The sequence below is a fragment of the Galeopterus variegatus genome, unplaced genomic scaffold, assembly GCF_000696425.1.
Source record: "Galeopterus variegatus unplaced genomic scaffold, G_variegatus-3.0.2 Scaffold3508, whole genome shotgun sequence".
Taxonomy (NCBI): domain Eukaryota; kingdom Metazoa; phylum Chordata; class Mammalia; order Dermoptera; family Cynocephalidae; genus Galeopterus; species Galeopterus variegatus.
Genome location: NW_007729619.1, coordinates 116,371 through 140,541, shown reverse-complemented (window position 1 = coordinate 140,541; position 24,171 = coordinate 116,371). Strand labels below are relative to the sequence as shown.

The 24,171-nt window shown below is 36.7% G+C and overlaps 1 protein-coding gene across 1 annotated transcript in view; it reads right to left on the bottom strand.

Annotated features, from left to right (window-relative positions):
• LOC103600917 (disintegrin and metalloproteinase domain-containing protein 18-like) overlaps positions 1–24,171 on the bottom strand; it is a 144,385-nt gene that overhangs the window by 87,512 nt on the left and 32,702 nt on the right. The window contains 2 exon segments of the mRNA XM_008585260.1: positions 4,706–4,771; positions 18,116–18,293. Coding sequence (XP_008583482.1) covers positions 4,706–4,771; positions 18,116–18,293 — 244 coding nt within the window.

Sequence of the window (24,171 nt, the reverse complement as noted above, 5' to 3'; positions counted from 1 at the left end):
GTAATTGCACCCACCTTGCCTTTTCTAGTTAAGTGCTGCCACTTGGCCCCTGCCATCCTAGGATCCAGTCAGTCCCACTACATTTAAGTGTTCTAATTGACCGACTGTGACTCCCACTCTAAGGTCCGGTCTACAGAGAAGAGCAATCACAGGGCTCTTCAGGGATGCTGGCGCTCCCCTCACAGATTGATTTCTTAAGGTTTGGGTGAAAGGTAAGTCTTTTGAGGCGTTCAGTGTCGGTGAGTAGGTTGAGTAGGTTTTACATGATAAATGCATCACAGAATTTCAGTCTCTCTAAGCCTGTGAATTCCGTTCCCTACATTTAACCAAGGGAGATCAGGCATCTCTATCTCACTTGCGGTGGGCCATCTTTTTATCCATATTTCACCCACCCAACCAAACAAACCATTAGCACCTTTCTTAACTCTCCAAGCTGCAACATTAAATACAGAATCTCTGCTCAGTGGGTCCACATGTATGTGGCCTGATTCAACTTTATGTTCTTTCCACAATTATCTCATGCCCTTAATATACGTTCCTATAAATGTTCCCCAGATTTCTGCTTGTATGAATTAGAAAACTCCAGCAGTCCTTCTGGAGTATAACATACCTCCTCGTGGGTCACACTTTAGACCTCACCTTTAGGGGCCTGCCAGGACTTGAGTTTAGTTATAGGTCTAGAATCAAAGAGGGGTTGTGGGAGTGGATCCTGAAGAGAACCTGAATTGGCTTGCTCGGTAAGCGCCTCAGTGGAAACCATGACTATTTCTTTAGGCGATGCAAAGTTAATCCCCTCAGTCAGACATGGAAAGACTGCTGCCTCTGGGGATGGGAGGTGGGAGTTCATTTCTGGCAAATAAGATGCATGAGAATTTAGGGGTTCCATGTCCCCAGCCTTATCAGGGCCTTTCCACACATCACCATCACAACCTGCAGGGTCCCACTTTTTCCCAACTAACCTCATCACCTTAAAAGTAGATACTTTGCAGCAAGGCTGGGAGCTCAACTGTTGTTGTAGCTCAGCCAAGCATATGATGAGGGCTTGTGTTTAATTTTTGGCAGTTTTAGCCCTGTGGGCACTGGAGAGAAGATTCTGATCAAGAGCACACTTAGAGAATCTTAGGTCATCTATGCAGTGCTTGGGCCGAGAATTCAAATCCTTGAGCTCTTCTTTTTCATTCATCGCTTTGTCCAGTGATGCTAGGAGCAACCAACCAACCTTACTATATTCCTTGGATTTCCACAAATACTCAAAGTTATCATGTAGAGAGTCACTAAACCCCTTGCTTCTTACAAGTGGTGAATTTACAAAATAAATGAATTGAACTTACTTTGCGTATCTCTACAAAAAGCTCACACCATGGACTATCAGTGCTCTCTGTATAGTTAGAGTCAAAAAACAAAAGAAAAAAGAAAAAGTCAAGCTATTAGCATTTTTAGGTCTAAAGCCCTGAATCCAATTAAAGAAATTCATCTTAATATTCTGTTTCTCTAGAACCACTACTGGTATCAAAACTTGTATTAATCAGGGTTCTCCAGATGTTAGAGTGAACCAGACTGAAGCACCCCCCTCAAGACTGAGAAAGAAACATGAGAAGGGGGAATTGTAACTGCAGGACCCTCATATTTGGATCATATTTAACCCTTTTCCCTCAGAGATGGAGCAGGCTTCAGCCTTGGAAATAGGAGTATGCTTGTCCAGCAGGATATAAAGTAAGCATAAAGGCTGGTTTACATGCGTTTCTCTGAATTCCCTCTTTTCCCATGGTTATTTGATATTTTGAACCTTGGTATTGGGGCAGGATGATACTGTTTGAAAATTGTGGAGCTGTCTTTCAGATAGCCTGGAGCTGCAAACTTGCTGTAAGACACATACTATCCAGAACCTGAGAAACCAGAGAAGACACCAGTAAAGCTATGCTGGTTCCACCCCAAAGCAAATTAAAATCCTGCAGGATCCTTTAAAAATGTCATTGATGAGAACAGAAGCCAGACAGAGCCTTGGTGAGAATTTGCACCTGGCCCCTTACACTTTCTGTTCCCTCCTCCTTTCCACTTCCCACTTCTTACCCCATAAAAACCCTTGGTTAGCTTGAGAATATGAGATGAGTCAGCCAACCATCTCCTTCAGTTTTGCCAGTCCTGAATAAAGCTCCTTCCCTTGTCACTGACATTTAACTTTTGAGTCATTTGTTTCTGTCTGGTGGAAGGCAGCTGGACTTACGTTCAGTAACAGAGAGAACCAGTAGGATATGTATGTAAATATATGAAAGGGGATTTATCAGGGGGATTAGCTCACATGATTATGAAGGCTGGGGAGTCCCTATTGTGGGGGTTGTGTGCAAACAGGATGCTGACGTGTGCCTCAGTCCGAGTCTGGAAGCCTCAGAACCAGGGAAGCTGATGATGCGACTCTCAGTCCAAAGCCAAAGGCCCAAGAACCAAGGGTGCCACTGGTGTAAGTCCTGGGACCCAAAGACTGAAGAGTCTTGAGTTCAAATGTCCACAAGCAGGAGAGAAGAGTATATCCCCGGTGCAGTGAAAAAAGAGGGACAGACTTGCCATTCCCTCCATTTTTGTTCTCTCCAAGCCCCCAGACCCAAAGACTGAAGAGTCTTGAGTTCAAATGTCCACAAGCAGGAGAGAAGAGTATATCCCAGGTGCAGTGAAAAAAGAGGGACAGACTTGCCATTCCCTCCATTTTTGTTCTCTCCAAGCCCCCAATGGACTGGATGGTGCCCACCCATACCAAGCGGGAACCTTTCTCGCCCCATCCACTCAGGCAAACTCTTCTGAAAACACCTTCAGAGGCACACCCAAAAACAATGCTCTTCCAGGTTTCTATGTATTCTTTCTTTTTTTCTTGAAGAGAAAATAGTTTTTCATTGATTATGCATATTCATGGGGCTCAAAGCTGACCATCACTACCTGTGCCCAAGATGTGATGATCAGATCAATACTACCAGCATTCTCATTACCACAAATTGCAATTATTCCCTGTATCCCCACCCAAACTTCTCCCAGCAACCCTAGGTCGCTCTCTCCCTCTGAAAGTCCAGCGCACCCCTGTGGTCTTTCTTTCCTTCCTTCTTTCTCTCTTAGCTCCCACTTATGAGCAAGGAAATGTGGTATTTTTCCCTCTGTTCCTGGCTTACTTCACTTAACATAGTTTTCTCCAAGCTCATCCATGCTACTGTTAATGACAGAATTTTATTCCTTTTTTAGGGCTGAGTAGTATCCCATTGTGTATATATACCTCATTTTCTTTATCCAATCTTCCATCGATGGACATTTAGGTTGGTTCCATGTCTTGACTATTGTAAATAGAGTTGTGATGAACATGGGAGTGCAGGTATCTCTACAACATAATGATTTCCATTCTTTTGGGTATATTCCTAGAAGTGGGATTGCTGGATTGTGTGGTAGTTCAATCTGCAGTTGTCCGAGAAACCTCCATACGGTTTTCCACAATGGCTGCACTACTTTACAGTCCCCACAGACAGTACAGAAGGGCTCCCCTTCCTCCACGTCCTCACCAACATTTGTTATTCTCAGTCTTTTTGATTATAACCAGTCTAATTGGGGTGAGATGATATCTCAGTGTGGTTAGTATAAATTCACTAATACATCCCAAGTACATATGAGGTAAAATCCAAGCTCCTGTCTTAGGCTGGAACTCAGTTGCCTTATTTGCCTTCTTCCCAACTCATATCCTTAAAACTCTACTCTGTTTACATTTCAGCAATATCAAAGTGCTTTTACCATTTTACAAACATAGCGGTTGTTCTTCAGACTCCTGCGTCTGATTCGGACAATTGTGTCCATTTGATAAATTCTAGTCATTCCTCTAAAATTCTTCTGTATGAAGCTTTTCCTAAACAATTTAAAAATCTTTCTCTATCTTACCATTTTATTTTGCATATATTTCTATGAATGTACATAGTGTATCATAGTGTAATTCTCTTGTTGAACATTTGTCTCACTAATTAGAATATGAATTCTTGAAACCAGAATTTTTAGTGAATAGTCTGTGCTTGGCAATTAGTAAATATCCAATGGCACTAATGTAAAAAGTAAATATATACTGAAGACCAGAGGCTTATTCCTTCAAACACTATGTTAAGACATATTTTAGGAATAATTAACAAAAACCATAAAACATTGGTATTAGTGAAGTGAGATCTTAGTTAGAAGGGAGATTTTTAAAAGTGACATTTGAACAGAGAGAACTGAAGTAGTTGAAAACTTTCCAGAACATAGGAACTGTCAAGTGAACGTGCACCGCAAGACGGTAAATGCCTCGTGTGTTCAATGAAACAAAGTGGACAGAAAGTCCGGAGCAGGTGAGGGAAGGGCGAGGCTGTGAGAACAGGAGGTCAAAGAGATACCGGGCAGAGCTGGAGGTGAGAAAAGTAGACAGTGGAGAAAATTCTAGATTCGTATGAGCTTTTACTCATAATAAAATGTAAACAGTCACAACTACTGATTTGCTCAACACACCAAAAAAAACCTTTTAGGAAATATTTTAAAAATTTAATTATATCTTTGAAATTAAGATAAAACTTTTATTAAGATAAAGGAACATAAAATAATGAGAGAGAAAGGGAGGAAGGGAGTGGGGAAGGGAAGATAAAGGGAAGAAAGGAGGCGGAAAAGGGAAAAGGTAAGAAAGAGGAAGTGGAGGCAGGAGGGAAATGTGACTTACCAAAGCTTTCTCCACTACAATGTGCATTTCTAGATACTGAGGTAATAGTTTGGAAAGAGGCTTTTTCTGAAAAAAACAAAACAACAGAATGGGATTTATCAAATATTAACATGTATTGAATTTGTTAAGAGCAAAAGGTGACATGCGAAGAAGGAGAAAAAGATACATATAAAATCTTTATGAGACCATAAATTTAAAAATTAATTACAAAGCAGAAAATTCAACTTCAAAACATTTTTCAGGCCTGAACGATTCCCAGTGAACCTGCTAAGGTAATCCTGGAGTCTGAGTATTTTCTGTCAATAGTAAATGAAAGAGAAAGTGAGCAAAATATACACACTGTGCTGTCTTCGTCTGATGAAAATCTACACGAGTGGCTCACACTTGAGAATCCTTCACTGACTTCTCCTAAAGACTACGGTAGCACCAACTGCAGCAGACGAAATCCTCCATTTATTCAATAGAAAAGAATATAGGACACGTTCGAGGACCCATAGTCTATGTAGAAACACTGGTAAGTAGTGCGATTTGTTTATTAACCATGTGGGTACACAGGAAAGAACAGAATGTGAAACACCAGAAGCAATTCAGTCGTTCCAGAGCATGGGCCCCATGTCCCACTTGATACGGTGCAATAATCCTCGATGTTGCCAAGACAGTCAATTATAAATAATCAATTTCTTACATCATCACTTCACTGGTAATTTTTACAAGAGCTGTATTTCTAACACACTGAAATGTCATTTCACATATAAAAATTTTACAGAAGGTAAAATAATTTCTTCTTTGATTGAAGCATTAGTCACCAAATAGAAGAATAGGGAGGGATTTATCATAAAATAGCCCGGGTTAAAATAAATAAGCAAGCAAACAAACAAACTGGACTTGATGGGTAAAGCCTAGGTTTAAATAGGTTTGTTTATATTTTCATAGAGAAGTAAATAAAGCCTATCCATTGCAGTCATTATCAATGTATCTATCTACGATTAATCTATCCCTCCGTGTGGGATGCGCATATGCTATTTCATAGAAAAGAAAACTCTCATTTTCTCTCGAATCTCTGAAATAAGTGGGTTTGGTCTCTTAAGCTCTCTTTATTGTTTTTTCTTCAATATTCCTACTAACACTATTCTTCTAACACTTACTGGAGTCCTGTAATGGTGATCGTACAATTTATTGTTCATACTGGAATAACATGGAGTGGGAAAAGGGGGCACTGAAATAATTAAAATTATAGAATTATCAAAATGAGTATTAATGACAGAAAGTTTAGTTTTATTACTTTGGTAGACCTAAAAATACTTCTACTGAAAATTTATCTTCAAAATTAAATATTTTTCTTAAAATAAATATAATAAATCTGAAAACACAAAGCCAAAATTACATTTTTATTAATTAAAAATTGCATGAGCAAAATAATTGTCCTCAGTTGATACACATGTGCTTTGTTTTCTTAGCTGTATCTCCTTCAAATGCTGTATTTATGATATTTTAGAACAATATATATTTTTCAATATTATCTTAATATTTTTATTACATTGCCTGTGATTTTTTCAAGATTGCATTTTATGGTTAATACATTTGAAGTTGTTGACACCTTTAACTAACTTTTTTCTAAATACCAAAATGTCTTAAATACCATAATATTTTCTAAATACCTCAATATTTTTACCAAAATATTAGAAGATATTTCAAATATCGTCTTTGTAGATGATGACATAGTTGCTAAATTCAGAACAAATTCTGCTATGTGGAGTATAATCATAATTATGTTTATATTATGATAAAAATCAAAAATATTTCAGGCCAAATATATTTTCATTAATATTTTTAACATCATTCGTAATAACCTTGTTTGATCATTTTTACGAGATCCATTTGTCATATATGTTTCTTCTATATGTGATCCTTTTGCCAATTGTTGAGCAGCTAAGAGAAAAATCAAATACTGATGATGCTGAGGTTTGCCTTTGTATTCAGCTTTATCTTCAAAAATAATTTGTATTTTGGTTATTCTTACTGCCTCTCTATAAAAATATAAGTACATTTTGACACCACAGCTTCTACATTGCAGCTTGATTAGCATAATTATAAATTCTGTGCACACCATAATAGATCTCAAGTATGTTTCTGAAAAATAGGTTTTATATTTTAATAGCAACATTTTTCTTTTACCCTGGCTCTTTCTTCTATCAAATTAATATTCTTATTATTATCAAAGCCAAATTTAACTTATCTGCAATATCTTGAGTTTTAAAATGAATTTACAATATTTTTAATAAAGTCAGACATACCATCTTCAATGAAATAAACTTCTAAAACCATTAATGCATTAATAGATTAGTTTTATTTTGTTTGCTTTTTAATTTTTATTTTTATCCGTTTTTTAAAACTTATTGAACCACTGGAAATTGCCAATATAGATCAGGGATCTCATGTACCACTCACCCAGTTTCCCCAAATAGTTACATCCAACTATAATGCATAATTAAAGCCAGAGGATTAACATTGGTTCAATGTGTGTGTGTATAGCTCTATATAATTGTGTCAGCATAAATTTATGTTACCACCATTGCAATTGAGAACTATTCCATGACTACCAAGACTTACATTGCTGTACTTAAAGTCACTTAGCTCCAATCTCCCCATCACCTCTAATTTGTGGCAACAATTGATCTCTTCTCCATCTGCATATATTTTCACTTTAAGAAAGTTACATCAGTGTTATCATACTGTATGTGACCTTCTGACACTGGCTTGTTTCACTCCTCATAAAGCTCTTGATCTATCCAAGAGTGTGTGTATCAATAATTTGTTCCTTTTTGTTGCTGTTTAGTACTTTGCAGTATGAATGTACCAATTATTAACTATTCATCTATTGAAGGATATTTTGGTTGTTTCCAACTTTTGGCTACTACAAATGGAGCTTCTGTGAAAATTCATGCATAAGTTGTATGGATACAAGTTTAAATTCTCCTGGATAAATGCTCAAGTGTTTGCTTGTTGGGTTGTATGACAAGCATAGGTTTAGTATTTTTTAAGAAAATGTCTTACAATATTTGAGAAATGCCTATTCACATAATTTGCCCATTTTAAAATTAGATTATTTGTTTTCTTTCTGTTGAGTTGATATCCTGTACATTCTGGATATTAATCTCTTGTTTAATGGATAGTTTGCAGTAATTTTCTTTCATTCTGTAGGTTATCTCTTCACTCTGTTTCTCTTTCCTTGCAAAATATTTTTAGTTCAATATAATACCAATGGTTGATTTTTGCTTCCATTGCCTGTGCTTGTAAGGTCTTACCCAAAAAATCTTTACACAGACCAATGTCCTGAAGCATTTCCCAGAAGTTTTCTTCTAGTACTTTCATAGTTTGGGGTTTTACATACAACCCTTTAATCCATTTTGAATTGATTTTTGCATATAGTGAGAGATAGTGGTCTAGTTTTATTCTTCTGCATATGGATAAACAATTTTCCCAGCACTATTTATTGAAGAGACTATTCTTTTACCAATGTATATTCTTGGCATCTTTGTCAAAAATGAATTGGCTGTAAATGTGTAAATTTACTTCTACATTCTCTATTATGTTCCATTGACCTGTGTGTCAGTTTTTATGCCAATATCATGCTGTTTTCGTTACTATAGCTTTGCAGTATATTTTGAAATCAGGTAGGGTGAGGCCTATAACTTTGTTCACTGTGCTCAGAATTGCTTTGGCTATTTGGACATTTTCTGTGGTTCCACATGAATTTTAGTATTGTTTTTTCTATTTCTGTGAAGAATGCCATTGGTATTTTGATAGGGATTCATTGAATCGGTAGATCACTTTGGGTAGTATAGACATTTTAACAATATGAATTCTTCCAATCCATCAGGATAGGATATCTTTCCATTCTTTTTGTGTTTATGTCCTCTTCACTTTATTTCATCAGTGTTTTGTAATTTTCATTGTATTGCTTATTCACCTCTTTGGTAAAATTTAATCATAGGCTTTTTTTTTCTGTTGCGAATGTGTTTGCTCTATTGATTTCATTCTCAGATTATTGCTGTTGGCATATAGAAACACTACAAATTTTTGTATGTTAATTTTGTATTCAGCAATTTTACCATATTTGTTTATCAGTTCTAACAGTTTTTAGGTGAAATCTTTTGGTTTATTTAAAAATAAGATCATTTCTGCAAACAAGGAAAATTTGACTTCTTGTTTTTCAATTTGAATGTCCATTATTGCATTCTATTACTTAATTACTCTGACTAGGACTTCCAGTACTATTTAAATAAAAGTTGTAAAAATGAGCATCCTTCTCTTGTCCCAGATCTGTTACCTGTGTGTGTGTTATATATGGCCTTTATTGTTTTGTGGTACATTCCTTCCATATGTAATTTGTTTAGAGTTTTTACTATAAAGTGTTGCTGAATTTTATTAAATGTTTTTTCTTTTTTTTGCATCATATGGTTTTGGCCTTCATTCTGTTGATGTGGTATATCACATTAGTTAATTTGCATATGTTAAACCATTCTTACATCCCTGAAATACATCCCACTTGATCATGGTGTATAATCTTTTTGGTGTGCTGTTAGATTCAGTTTTTTAGTATTTTGTTGAGAATTATTGCATTTATGTTCATCAGGGATATTGCCCCATTGTTCTGCTGGTGGTGGTGTTGTGTCCTTGTCGGTTTGGTATTAGGGTAATGCTCACCTCATATTATGAGTTTGAAAAAAATCTCCTTCTATGCAATTTTATGCAATAGTTTGAGAAGAATTTGTATTAGTTATTCTTTAAATGTTTGGTAGAATTCAGCAGTGAAACCACCTGGTCCTGTACTTTCCTTTGTTGAAAGACTTTTTTACTACTGATTTAATCTTGTCACTCATTATATATTAATCTGTTCAGTTTTTCTCTTTACTGATGGTCTAATCTCGGTAGGTTGTATGTGTTGAGGAATTTATCCATTTTTTATTGATTTTCCAATTTATTGATGTATAGTTGTCCATAATAGTCTCTGGGCTGGCCGATTTTTACTGATGGTCTAATCTCGGTAGGTTGTATGTGTTGAGGAATTTATCCATTTTTTATTGACTTTCCAATTTATTGATGTATAGTTGTCCATAATAGTCTCTGGGCTGGCCGATTAGCTCAGCTGATTAGACTGCAGTGTTATAACACGAAGGTCAAAGGTTCAGATCCCTGCATTGGCCAGCTGCCAAAAAAGAAAGAAAGAAATAAAATAAATTATCTCAAAATTGTCTCTAATTATCCTTAGTATTTCTGTGGTACCAGTTGCAATGTCACCTGTTTCATCTCTGATATTATTTGGGCATTCTCTTCCTTTTTCTTAGTAGAGCTCAAGGTATGTCAATTTTGTTTATTTTTTCAAAACAAGAACTATTTGTTTCATTGATTTTTAGTATTTTTGTCTTAATATTATTTATTTCTGATTTGATTTTTATTATTACTTTTTTAATACCAATTTTGGGCTTGGTTTGTTCTTGAGGTACAGGGCTAGGTTGTTTATTTGAGTTCTTGAGGTACAGGGCTAGGTTGTTTATTTGAATTCTTTTTCTAGTTTCTTGAGGTACAGGGCTAGGTTGTTTATTTGAATTCTTTTTCTCTTTTTTTCTATGTAAGTCTTTATTGCTATAAACTTCCCTCTTATTAGTTTTTTTGCTGTTCTGTTTCCAATTTTATTTGTTTTGAGAAATTTTTTATTTCCTTCTTAAATTCTTGATTGACCCATTAGTCATTTAGGAGTATGTAGATTAATTTCCATGTGTTTGTACAGTTTCCATAGTTCCATTGTTGTCAGAGAAGATACTTGATATTATTTTGATTTTTTAAAATTTGCACAGACTTGTTTTGCAGCCTAACAAATGGTGTATCCTGGAAAATGTTTCATGCACTAATGAGTACAAGGTGTATTTTGGAGCAGTTGGATGAAACGTTCTGTAGATATTAGTTAGGTCCATTTGATCTAGAGTGTAGCTTAACTCCAGTGTTTACCTGTTGGTTTTCTGTCTAGATGATCCGTCCATTTCTGATAGTGGAAAGTTCAAGTTCCCTACTATAATTGTAATGTAGTCTATTTCTTCCTTGAAACTATTAATATTGCTTTGTTTATTTGGGTGCTCCTGTGTTTGGTATATATATTTACAATTATTATTTTTGCCTGCTGAATTGACACCTTTATCCTTATATAATGACCTTGTATGTTTCTTTTTACATTTTTTGATTTAACATATGTGACAGCAACACCTTATCTCTTTTTGGTATAATTTGCATGGAATGTCTATGTCCCTCCCTTACTTTTCATTCCATATGTGTCATTATTGGTGAAGTGAGTCTCTTGTAGGCAGCACATAGTAGGGTCTTGTTTTGTTTATCCATTTGCCACCCAATAAATTTTACTTGGGGAATTTAATCTATTTAAATTCAAAGTTATTATTGATAGGTATGGACTAACTCATGTCATTCTGTTAATTATTTTCTTGTTGTTCTGTAGATCATTTTTTTCCTTCCTCTCTTGCTTTTTTGTTTTGCTTTGTTTTGTTTGTCTGATGGCTTTCTGTGTTGGTATGCTTGATCCTTATCTTTTTATTATAGGATTTTGTTATATGGTTATCCTGAGGCTTACATCTTATACTCATAACAAGTTAATTTAAACTGACTATAGCTTAATTTGGACTGCATACACCAATTCTTCATTTCTACTCCTTTTCCTCCCCTATTTTATGTTTTGGTGTCACATACTATATATCTTTTTATAACATATATTCTTTAACATATTATTGAATTATTGTAGCTTTAGGTGTTTTTAATAGTTTTGCCCTTTAGAGATATAATTGATTTACCTGTCACCATTACAGTATTAGTGTGCTTTGGATTTGACAATTGTTTTTGTTTGTTTTACCAGTGAGTTTTATACTTTCACAAAATTTTATGTTACTAATTGGTTTTCTCTTCCTTTGGTTTAAAGAACCTACTTTAGTGTTTGCGTTTTTTTATAGTGCACATCTAGTGGTGATTAACTCTCTTATCTTTTGTTTGTCTGATAAAGTCTTCATCATCCCTTCATTTTTGAAAGACAAGATTGCTGGGTATAATGTTCTTGGCTGGTAGTCTTTTTCTTTCAAGATTTTGAATGTATCACCCCACTCTCTTCTGCCTTCCAAGGTTTCTGCTGAGAAATCCACTTATAGGCTTATGGAGATTCCCCTATACATGACAAGTCACTTTTTTTGTTGCTGCTTTCAACACTCTTTGTCTTTAACTTCTGAAATTTTGGCAATGATGTGTTACAGTTTGCTTATCTTTAGATTAACATTATTTGGTGTCTTGTGGGTTGTTTATACCTAGCTTTCTAATTCCTTCCCCAGACTTCAGAAGTTTTCCGTTGTTTCTTTGAATATGTTTTATTTCTATCTTTCTCTTTTTTCTCCTTCAGGCATACCAGTTATGCATGTTACTCCACTTGATGGTGTCCCATATGTCTGTTAAGCTATCTTCATCTTTTTTTTTTCTTCTTGTTTCTCAGATTGGATTATTTCCACTGATCTGTCTTCAAGTTCATTGATCTTTTCTTCTGTTTGATCAAGTCTGTTGTTAAACCCCATTATTGAATTTTCAGTTTGGTTATAACATTCTTCAGATATATTGTTTACATTGGGACTTTTTAATGCTTTCTATCACCTTATTGAAGTTCTCAGCTTGTTCTTACATTTCTGTCTTCACCTCTGTAAGTATCTTTATGACTCTGTGTCTTGCTATACTGGTCTCGAGTAAGAGAAAATTTTCACCAATCCATCTGACCAGGGATTTTAAGCTGCCTCTCTAATCTTGGTGTTTGTCCACACTGCTATCTCTGGTTTTGGTGTCCCCTGGAAGTTAGAATGTGCCACATTTTGTAAGTCCACCAGGACTAATATAATAGGAGCAAGTTTCTTTAGATATAGTTGGAAAGGGTGGAGTGTTGGATGCGAGTTCCAGTTTTTTCTGTCTTCATGATGAAACTAAGTGAGTGTGTTTATTTCTTACTCTTTTTAGACTAAGCCAGGGAGAGGATCTGGGTCAAATGCCTGTACTCATGTTCATACTGCACCTTCTGATTCTGGAGAGACAGCTACTGAAAGTGAGCCTGTAATATACACACCTGTTTGTTTTCTGTAGTCTTGTGTGACTCAGAATCACAAAGGCTGCTCCACTTCCAAAGCTAGGTTATTAAGGAAAATTATGCCTGTACTCATGTTCATACTGCACCTTCTGATTCTGGAGAGACAGCTACTGAAAGTGAGTCTGTAATATACACACCTGTTTGTTTTCTGTAGTCTTGTGTGACTCAGAATCACAAAGGCTGCTCCACTTCCAAAGCTAGGTTATTAAGGAAAATTTCCCTTAGCTGGGTGGGAGCTTTGAAGATGGTGGTACTGAATACATAGCCAAACTCCTTCCAGAGAAACTGAATAATCCTCTAGTTTGGTCATGAGGTGAGTTCATGAGGTGCCAAGCTCTGGCTACATCTACTGAAGGGCTATTGATTGCTTGCCCCATTAGCAACATGATGCAAGTTTATTAGAGACCAGGCCATCAAGTAGCCACTGGGAGTGTGCATCCTAAACCTCTTCCAGGAAAAAAGTTAGATCTTCACATTCCTGCCCCCTTTCTGTACTGCTCCAAGAGGGTGGAGTCCCTGAAAGTTTTTGGCCCCCTTTTAAAGCCTCCTCTTTGTTCTTGGATCAAGTGACACTCATATATATCTAGGCCCTTCTCTTCCTGGAGTTATGAGTTTTAGGATGAAGTCCGTTGGGAGGCAGCTTTAACAATTGGGCCTCTTGATGTGTGTCCTAAACCCTTTCTGGAGAGAAAGAGGGAGTTGCTTTTTTAAAGGTCTTTTCTCTGCACCACTCCAAGGGTATTGTGTCCCTTCAGGTACTTGCACACCTGAGTGAAGATGCTTCTTCTTTCCTGCTGTCTAGAGAGACATACATATGCCAGTCTCTTCTGCTCCCAGAGTTAGAAGGTTTAAGATGAATTTTCTTAAGTGGATGTTGAAAGTGCTGGGTGCTTGGTGTGAGTGCAAACTCCTTCTAGAATGGCAGTGGGTTAATAATTGACTGCCTCTTAAACTCTCTGGTGCACGTTAGTTAGAGACCAGGCAGTCAGGCAGCTGCTGGGAGTGGGTTGTTTGTAGACTTCTTCCAGAGGGAGACAGAAGCTGATTTTTTAAGGCCCCTTTTCAGGCCTCCTTCCAAGGGGATGGAGTCCTTTAAAGAACCCACATCTGTATTAAACCATTGCATCATTTCCTGTCGTCTGGAGAGATGCACGTTTCTCACCCCTCTACTCTCACTGCTGGTGAGTTAAGCATCAAACCACACAGAAACTTGGGGTTGCAGTCGTGTATGTGATGCCCAGGCCCTCATCTCTACAGGAAGAAACTGAGTGTTGGGAATCATTTTTTCGGTTTTGTGGTTAGATGCCAAGTGTGACTTGGCTTCTCCTATCATCCCATGTAGATATTTTCTTAGTTGTCTGGGGGGCAGAAATCTTTCCATTGGTCTCTGACTTTCTATCAGATAGAATTGATCAGTGGATGGATGTTTATTTGGTGAATCACGGGTGGAGGGAATCAGGAACTTCCTCTTCCACCATGTTGGTAAAGTCACTCTCCCATTATCAAATATCTTGATAAATCAAATTATAGCAGTAATTTTTCTCATTAAATATTTTACATTTTAGTGACTGCTGCCAAAAGCATTTACTGGTGAAAAGAAAAAAAAAAAAAAAACCCTTTCTTTCAGGTTTCAGGATTCAGACGAGAGATATACAAAACTGGGAAGTGCATGGCTTCCGCACGTAAAAGTGTAGCAGGGTAAAAGTTAGACAAACTGCATATTAACAATTTCTATTAAATCCTTCAAAAAGAGGAGATTGCAGATCAAACTTTTATCCTAAAGTATGCCTGCAGGTGGGACAGGAACCAAATATTTACATACCTGCTGTGGGTGACACCAGGTGCCATGTAAACTGGTAAGTACATTCAGCTAAAAAATCTGGCTCAATTTCTACAGCCTAAGTTTGTGCTGGCATAAAAGTGTAAAGTCTCTGGAAACCAGAAAGGTAGTTGGTTTTGTAGCTCCTTCCAGGCTTTTTCTCCAGAAATCCCACAAGCTACTCACAATGAAGACTGGAGAGAGGAGTAAAAAAGATTCCATCATAGTCCTTGCTGGAGGAATGTCAGCCACTGCAGAAACTGCCCAAACCCATTTCCTCCATCTCTTTTGTGATACAACGACTTAATCTTCAGGGGAGAGTGCAAAGAGGTTTGTAGCCTAAAGGCACTTGTGAAACCCATTAAAGCTGGGGAAGGAAGAAGGAAAAAAGTTCTACCTCTGGCTGGAGGCGGGGGAAGAAATACTTGCATTACTTCTGGAGAAGGAATATGAACATTTGTGAAGACTACATCCCCAAACCAAGGTTCATAGTGCCTGCCTCGCACTGAGTCTCATTCATAACATCAGAAAGTGTCCCGTTCTCTGCCTCATGCCAAGACCACATCTTGTATTAAAATGTCAAGAAAAATAAAAAAAACAGTGGAGATAACAGCAGGCTCTAGTGGAGACAGATTTTTTTCTGAAAAGAAAGTAAACAAAACCAAGTGGAGAAATTCAAAGTTAAGCAGTTGACAGGCATTTCTGTAACAAATTATTGCTCACTGTCAACACAAGCTATCACCAGAGGAATGTGAAGCTTCCGGTACACTGAGGATAGTCATAGAAACAACGAATGTCAAATAAACCTACTTTCTGATTAGATTAACACAAACTTTCAAACTAAAGACCTGAAAGAAGAAAATGCACACTTTTCTCCAAGCCTAAAAAATATTAGTTTAGGGGCCGGCCCGGTGGCACACTGCTACAGTGCACCGCTTGGGAGCATGGCGGCGCTCCTGCTGAGGGTTTGGATCCCACATACAGACCGGTTCCCACTCTCTGGCTGAGCGAGGTGCAGTCGCAACACCAAGGGTTGCGATCCCGTTGCTGGTCCCGGTCCGGTACGGGCGCAACACTGAGGGTTGCGATCCGTTGCCGGACACGAAAAAAGACAAAAAAAAAGGAAAAAAAAAATTAGTTTAGTATCTACTGCCTAATGAAACATGTCTGGCTTTCAATAAAATAAAAATGAAAGGGAACACAAACAGGCAAAAGAAAGTTTGAGAAGCACAGTAATCATGAGAATCAGACTGATGTGTGAGACGGATATTATAGCTATCAGAGATATGTTAAAGGCTCTAATAGGAAAGATTATGCAACATGTAAGATCAGATATGTAAGTTCAACATCAAATACTTCTACCAAAACCACCCAAGACAGAAAGGAGATCTGTCCCTATCCACATGGGTCTAAAACTTATATTTGATTATTGAGTATCCTTGCATTCTGTTCTTAATAAGGTGTTACTTTGCAATTGGAGATAATCTAGAAAAGAGAAAGGTGTTCTCTCTGCTTGCCTCTGAGAGATAGCTCATATTATAATTTTCTCACAAACTTCTAGACAAAACTGATGAAAGTCTGAAAGTAAATAGTGAAATTTGGTCTAACTTGTTTTGGATTACTTTAATGTAACAATTAATAATGATACATCACTTAAAAATTAAAAATGCAGGACAAAGCTTAAAAATTTCTTACAAGAAGAATAGTGTGACAAAAGACATAAACTATAAATTCCCTGGGCCACCCCACCCCCCCAAAAAAAACCATAATAAGTAGGCAATAGTAGTATTGAACAAAGCAAATTAATCTAATGGACGTCTGTATGTTACACTTCTCACTGTGTAATGGAGATGGAAAAAGGATCTACTCAAAGCACCATGAATGTGTTGAGAAGCCCAAAGGGACTGCATCCCAGAGCAAACAGGGTACAGCAACCATTCAAAGTTAGCTTCTCTCTTTTATTGTAAAGACAAGGAAGTTTCACAAGAAAATGTAGTTGATTCAATCATTACAAAAGTACACAAGGACATGGGCAGTGTTACAAAAGTTATCTATGGCTAAGTAAAGCTTAACAATGGAAACTAGTAACATCAGTAAAATAAACAAAGTGACATTCCAAAGTACAATTAGTGAAAAGCTAAGTTGGTCAAACTGGCTCATTATCTAAAGATTAACCTCTCCGTAAACAAAAGTTACATTCTTACGATAAAATCTAAGTACAATTATCTCTAAAGTTCCCCCCAACAGACAGCTTGCCCCTAGCAAATATTTTTTTCACATCTTTTCCTTCAGCAATTCTTAAAATTTCTTAACAGGATCAATATGACAACCGTCTATCAGCTCTAAAATTATTAAAGTATACAGTCCCATACCGAAGCAGTGATTAGAGTTGATTAGATGGGCTGCGGCCCAGCTATCTGTGGGCTGTAGCCCCCTACGCATGGGCTTTTGCCCCAATATGTATTTACCTTAAAACCCTATTCCAAAAATCAAGTGAGAATCAACATTATTTAATTAGAATTGATTAAATGGGCTTTTGCCCTCTATCTGTAGATTTCCCTCTCCTATCCGAGGGTGTTTTCCCTATATATGCGTTTACCTAAAAGCCCTATTCTAAAACCAAATGAGAATCAAGATTACTAACCCTCCACATCTGCAGGACCGTACACAAAACAGCTGAGTATATAGAGAAACACACAGACTAAAGCTGAATATAAGGACACTTCAAAGAGTTCACGGAAACATTCTTATTACCTTTCAGTTTTATTTTCCCAGAAACTTTTCAAAGTACGTATATTATCAGAACATGACGAAATGACATTAAAAATTAATACCAAACAGATATCTGGAAAATCCCCAAATATGCACACTTCTAAATGTCCCATGGGTCAATGAAGAATAACAAGGGAAATTAAAATACATGTTATATTAAATGCTTACAAGTACATGGCATATAAAATTCATAAATAAAGTGACATCAGTGAAAATCAGAGTTCTGAGAACCTCCAAAACTTCTACATAAAACAAACAAGGGAAATGGCAAAAAGTGTCAGAATCAACTTTTTCAAAACTCTTGAAATTAACCAGTTTAAAAATACAGGAAGAATGCAGACTTTTTATTCTCTTGCTCTGTTCTTCCTGAATTTCTAAACTTTTTCAATAACATGCATTTTGTTTGATAAAATATAGAAGATAAATATTGCATAATGTACATAAAACAACAAACTTGAAATATATTATTATATAAATTCTACATATTTAAGACAGAATTTTATTTAAAGGCAGAGAAAATAATACACAATTTAATATTCCTACACAGCAGCTGGCTAGTTTCCTTTCCTGATTAAAAAGATCTACAAAAGTAAGATTAAAAAAATCTCCTAGTAAGTCATAACATCAGAACCATCACAGTTACCTGTGAGCTCAGATGAACTTTATAGAGATGGTCTTTCTGCCAAATACTGCTATAATTTTCTGCTAACCCTGGAATATCTGAATTGTAATTTTTCACTTGATAAATTATATGTTCAAATCTTGCTGAAGATTCCAGTGGTTCAATTCCATAGCTGGTATTTTCAAATTGAAGAAATCCCCTAAGTATTCAGAAGACACTAATTGTAAAAATCCTGCAAATAATCCCATCAAAGCTCTAATCTGAAATGGTGTGAGAAATAAGAAACCATAGTAAAAAACATGTTTTAAAACCACTTTTTTCCTATTTGTTTTTTGCAGTCTACTACTAGTAACAGCCACCACATCTCCTTAAGTTTTGTTCACATTTGAAAGAACTAAATGTAGTAAAGAGTATTTTGTAATTTCTAGAAAGTAATCAGATTCATTCAAGATATATTAATTAAGGCCAAGTTTTGCCAGGAACCAAGATATTTGTTGAGAATTCTAAGAGTAAAGTTCCTGTTCTTACAAAGATTAAAATAAGGAAAAGCAGGTATGTAGGGTGGATATCTAAAGAGGTTATATCTATGAAAACTACAATCAGAGAATGGCATTTTTCTGAGTTTACATGAATAAAATTTGGAAATCAGGTAACTGCAACAAAGGAAAATTAGAGCCTTTTTCTGGGCTATGGGTTCTTTTTCCTCTGATGAACTTGTCATAAGTAAGTTTCCCAGTATCAATAATAAAAACCATTCATCCTGACACTTACCTTTGAGGGATCTTCTTAATTAGCTGTTTCATGTCTGGCACCAAACTGAAAGTATACTATAAGTGCCTGTTATACTCAGGTCACTAATTAATGCCATTTCCCATCGCTACTTGAGATAATGACAGAGAATGCAACAATAATATTTAGGGAGATGTTCTAAAGTTTCCTTTTGTGAAACTATCCCTTTCTGTAAAATGTCCTGAAAATATATCCATTCAGAAATCCCTGAGTTGATTTTATTTAAATTAGCACTTAAGTCCAGGTATTAATATTAATATCAATAAAAGTAAGACCATTATAAAAAGAACTTTCAGATTTGGATTTCTCTTAAACCATCCAAGATTTAAGTGTCTGCTAGTCACTAAGTTTCATTTTAAAGTTCATCCTAAATTCTCCACACACTGACATCCTGTAAGATGCTATTACCTGAGGAGAGGCAAATGGTGGAACAGAGGAGCCCAGGTGTGTTCCTACCACAGACAAAGACCAGAACAAGGAGTGGACAGCTCAGTACTAAAGAGGGCTTCAGTGGGAGGCATGGGGGGCAGCAAGGAATCTAGTGAGAACCCTGTGGAGAACAAAAACCCAGGAGGGTGGCATAGAGAGGGGAAAGAGACGCATGGCTTCAGCTGCCACATTTCTGACACCGGAATCAGCACAGCAGCAATTGTTCCTCACAGTGAAAAGAAACTGCTCTGCCATGAGCACTTCCCCAGTGGCCACTGACATTGTCCAGCCCCAAGGCCACTGCCCCTGTCTCCACCCCAGCCTCTGCCACTCCTGCCCCCTCCCACCATCGGTGCTCCTGTCTCCCTGCACAACAATTCATCCTTCTCCTTGCTGCAGACATCACTGCTCTCACCACCCAGCCCAGGTACTGCCAGCTCCACCTTGCCCAGATCTAAGTGTTCCTGTGTTTTACCAGGCAGGAGAAAATAGGAAAGAAGTAAATGAGTGCAGCCCCATGCACCTGCAGGTGGGAGCTGATTCTGCAGCCCACAGGACTGCCTGGACCCAGGGAAGGACAGATAGAAAACTGCTGGTGAGTTCAGGAACTCAGGATAGCCAAATAGTGTGGAAGAAAATACCCAACCACCACCAATCAATTCTCCAATGAGGAGAAACAGGAACTCAGGAGGAGCCCTTGTCTGAGGGAAAGAGGAAAGAGATACTCAGGTCAGGTTCATCCATTCAAGCTCAGGAGCCTTAGTATACCCCAGTGCACCTATCAGGGTCACAGGACACTAGCCAGTGTGCCAACAAATCTGCCAAAGGATACCCACTTCATCCAAGGAGCAACAGAGCACCTAGGTACCTCTCCCAAGAACTCAAAGCCTCACCCATGATCCCAGCAACCCAACGCAGTGTCACTCACTTCAGCAAGAAGTCACTGAGTGCTCCAATGCATAGGCCACAGAGGTACTCACAGACAACTTTAATGTTGAATTTGGCTGGAGTAACCACTTGGAGACTACACTGCTATGTCTACCTGCAACCAAACTAAGACCCTACCCAATGGTCACTATAAAATATCTACAGGAGGGAGTCTCTCTCCTCAAAAGCCACTCCAGAGTAATAGAAAAAGCAACTGCTCCACTTGATGACCAGTTACCAATGTAGGGATACTAGAAATTAAAATATATATAATATATATATATATTATATATATTTTATATATATTTTTAATATATATATATTTATATATATTTTTAATATATATATATTGTATTATATATATTATATATATATAATACAATCAAATGAATACAGTAATTCTCAAGTACCAGACCCCAAATAGCATGATCTGTTTGACATGTCTGAAATGGAACTCAGAGCAATAATCTTAATAAAACTCAATGGAATACAAGAAGACTCAGTTAGATGACACCATCATAAATATATATGCATCCAACATTGGAGGTGCCCAAGTACATAAAGCAACTACCGTTGGACCTAAAGAGAGTGACACACCCTAATATATTGATAGTAGGGAATCTCACACCCCTCTCCCAACATTGGACAGATCATCCAAGCAACATATTTATACAGAAATCCAGGATTCAAACTGCACTGTAGACCAATTATATCTGGCAGAAATCTACAGAACACTTCCTCCAACACTACAGAATATACATTATTCTCATCAGCACATTCTCCAGGAACAGTCTCCAAGATAGACCATATGTTAGGTCACAAATTAAGTCTCAACAAAAACAAAAAATAAAAATAAAAATCATTTCAAGTATCTTTTCTGATCACAGTGAATTAAAACTACAAAATCAATAACAAGAAAAACTCTGGAAACTATGCAAACACATGGAAATTAAAAACATGCTCCTGAGCAACATATAGGTCAAAGAAGAAATTTAAAAGGACCAAAATATTCTTGAAACTAATGAAAATAAAGTTCTTACATATCTTACCAAAACCTGTTTAATACTGCAAAAGCAATACTAAGAGGGAAGTTTATTGCAATAAATGCTTAATTCAAAAGAACAGAAAGATTTCAAATAAACAACCTAATATTACACATCAAAGAATCAGAAAAGGAAGAAAAGCTTAATCCCCAAACTAGTAGACAAAAAGAAATAATTAAGATTGGAGCAGAACTACATACAATAGAAACCAAAAAAAGATACAAAAGATCAACAAAACAAAAGATTGGCTTTTTGAGAAGATTAACAAAAATGGGCAAATCATTAGCTAGACTATCTAAAAAAAGAGAGAAGACCAAATAACAAAAATCAGAAAGGAAAAATGAGACATTGCAACTGAAACCACAGAAATACAAAGAAGCATAGAGACTATGCTAAACAACCATATGTCAAAGAATCTGAAAACCTGGAAGAAATGGATAAATTTCTGGACACATACAAACTGCCAAGACTAAACCAAGAAGAAATAGAAAACCTGACCAGACCAAGCAATGAGATGGATGCAGTAATCACTAGTCTCCCAACCAAGAAAATCCCAGCCCCATATGATGCTTCACTGTTGAATTCTAGCATCTTTAAAGAATTAACACCAATCCTTTACAAACTATTCCAGAAAATTGAAACACAGATCACTCTCCCAAACTCATTTTATAAAGCCAGCATCACCCTGATGCCAAAGTCAGACAAAGACACAACAACAAAAGACAGCTAAGGGCCACTATCCTTGATGAACAAAGATGCAAAAATACTCAACAAGATATTAGTAAACAGAATACAACAGCACATAAGATTATACACCATGATCCAGTGGGATTCACGCCAGGGATGCAAGAATGGTTCAACATACACAAGTCAATATATGTGAGGTACCACATCAACCAAGTCAAAGGCAAAGACCACACAATTATTGCAATAGACACAGAAAAAGCATTTGATAAAATTCAAATACCCTTCATGATAAAAAGTCTCATTAAATTAGCTGTAGAAGGAAAGTGTCTCAATACAATAAAAGCCATATATGACAAACCTACTGCCAGTAACACCCTGAATGGGGAAAAATTGAAAGTATTTCTTTTGAGAAGAGGGACAAAACAAGGATGCCCACTCTCACCATTCCTATTTAACATAGTATTGAGCATATTAGCAAGAGCAATCAGGCAAGGGGAAAAATGAAGAGCATCCAAATTGGAAAAGACAAAGCCATATTGTCCCTGTTTGTAGATGACATGATCTTATGTATACAAAAACCTAAAGACTATCAAAAAACTCTTAAAGTTGATAAACAAATTCAGTAAAGTTGCAGGATACAAAATCATTGTACAAAAATCAGTTGCATTTTTATACTCCACAACAAACTTTCAGGAAAAAAGAAAATCAAGAAAGCAAGCCCATTGACTATAGCTACCAAAACCAAAAGCAAAAACAAAATAACAAAAAGCAACCTAGGAATAAACCTCTTTTTAACCAAAGAGGTGAAAAATGTCTGCGAGAACTACAAATCACTGCTGGAAGAAATTGAAGAGGATACAAAAAGATAGAAAGACATTCCATATTTATGGATTAGAAGAATGGACATGGTGAAAATGTCCAAACCACTCAAAGCAGTCTGCAGATTTAATAACATTCCCACCAAAATATTCAAGACTTTCTCCACAGAAATAGAAAAAACAATCCCAACATTCACATGGAATAACAAAAGACCCCGAACAGCAAAAGCAATCCTGAACAATAAAAATAAAGCCACAGGCATTACAGAACCTGACTTCAAATGACACTGCTAAGCTATGGCAACCGCACTACAGTGTAGGAGCCCAGTACATGCATAGAAATCGACACACAGACTGATGGATGGGGATGGACAAGCCAGGAATCAATTCACGTACTTACAGTCAGCTCAGCTTTATCAAAGTCAGGAAGAACGGACATTGGGTAGAAGACAGCACCTTCAGTGAACGGTCCTGGGAAAACTGCACATCCACGTGGACTCGCACTTCTCGCCAGATTCCAAAATCAACTCCAAATGGATTAAAAACTTAAATATAAGACCTGAAACTATAAAACTCCTACAGAAAACACAGTGGAAACACTGTAGAATGTAGGACTCGGCAAAGACATTATTAATAAGACCTCAAAAGCACAGGCAACCAAAGGAAAAAATAAACAACTGGAATTATATCAAACTAAGAAGCTTCTGCACAGAAAAGGAAAAAATCGACTCAGTGAGAAGACAACATACAGAATGAGAGAACACGCGTGCAAGCTATACATCTGACAAGGGATTAATATCCAGAATATACATGGATCTCAAACAACTTAAAGGTTAAAAAAAAGAAGAAAACAGACAAAAATCCACAAATAATTCAATTAAAAAATGGCAAGGGAGCTGAATAGACATTTCTCAAAGGAAAACATTCAAATGGCCAACAGGTGCAATAAAAAAATGCTCAACATCACTAACCATCAGGGAAATGCAAATCAAAACCACATTGAGATACCTCACCCATTAGACTGTAAATTAGTTCAGCCATTGAGGAAAAGAGTATGGAATTTTCTCAAACAAATACAAACAGAACTGCCATATGATTCAGCAATCCCGCTGCTGTGTGTATACCCAAATATACAATGGAATACTACTCTGCCATAAAAAATCAATCAAATTCTGCCATTCACAGAAACATGGATCAACTTGGAGAAAATTTATAAATGAAATAAGCCAGGCACAGAAAGTGAAATACCTCATGTCCTCACTCATATGTGGAAGCTATAAATAAATAATAAAGAAAGAAAGAAAGAAAGAAAGAAAGAAAGAAAGAAAGAAAGAAAGAAAGAAAGAAAGAAAGAAAGAAAGAAAGAAAGAAAGAAAGAAAGAAA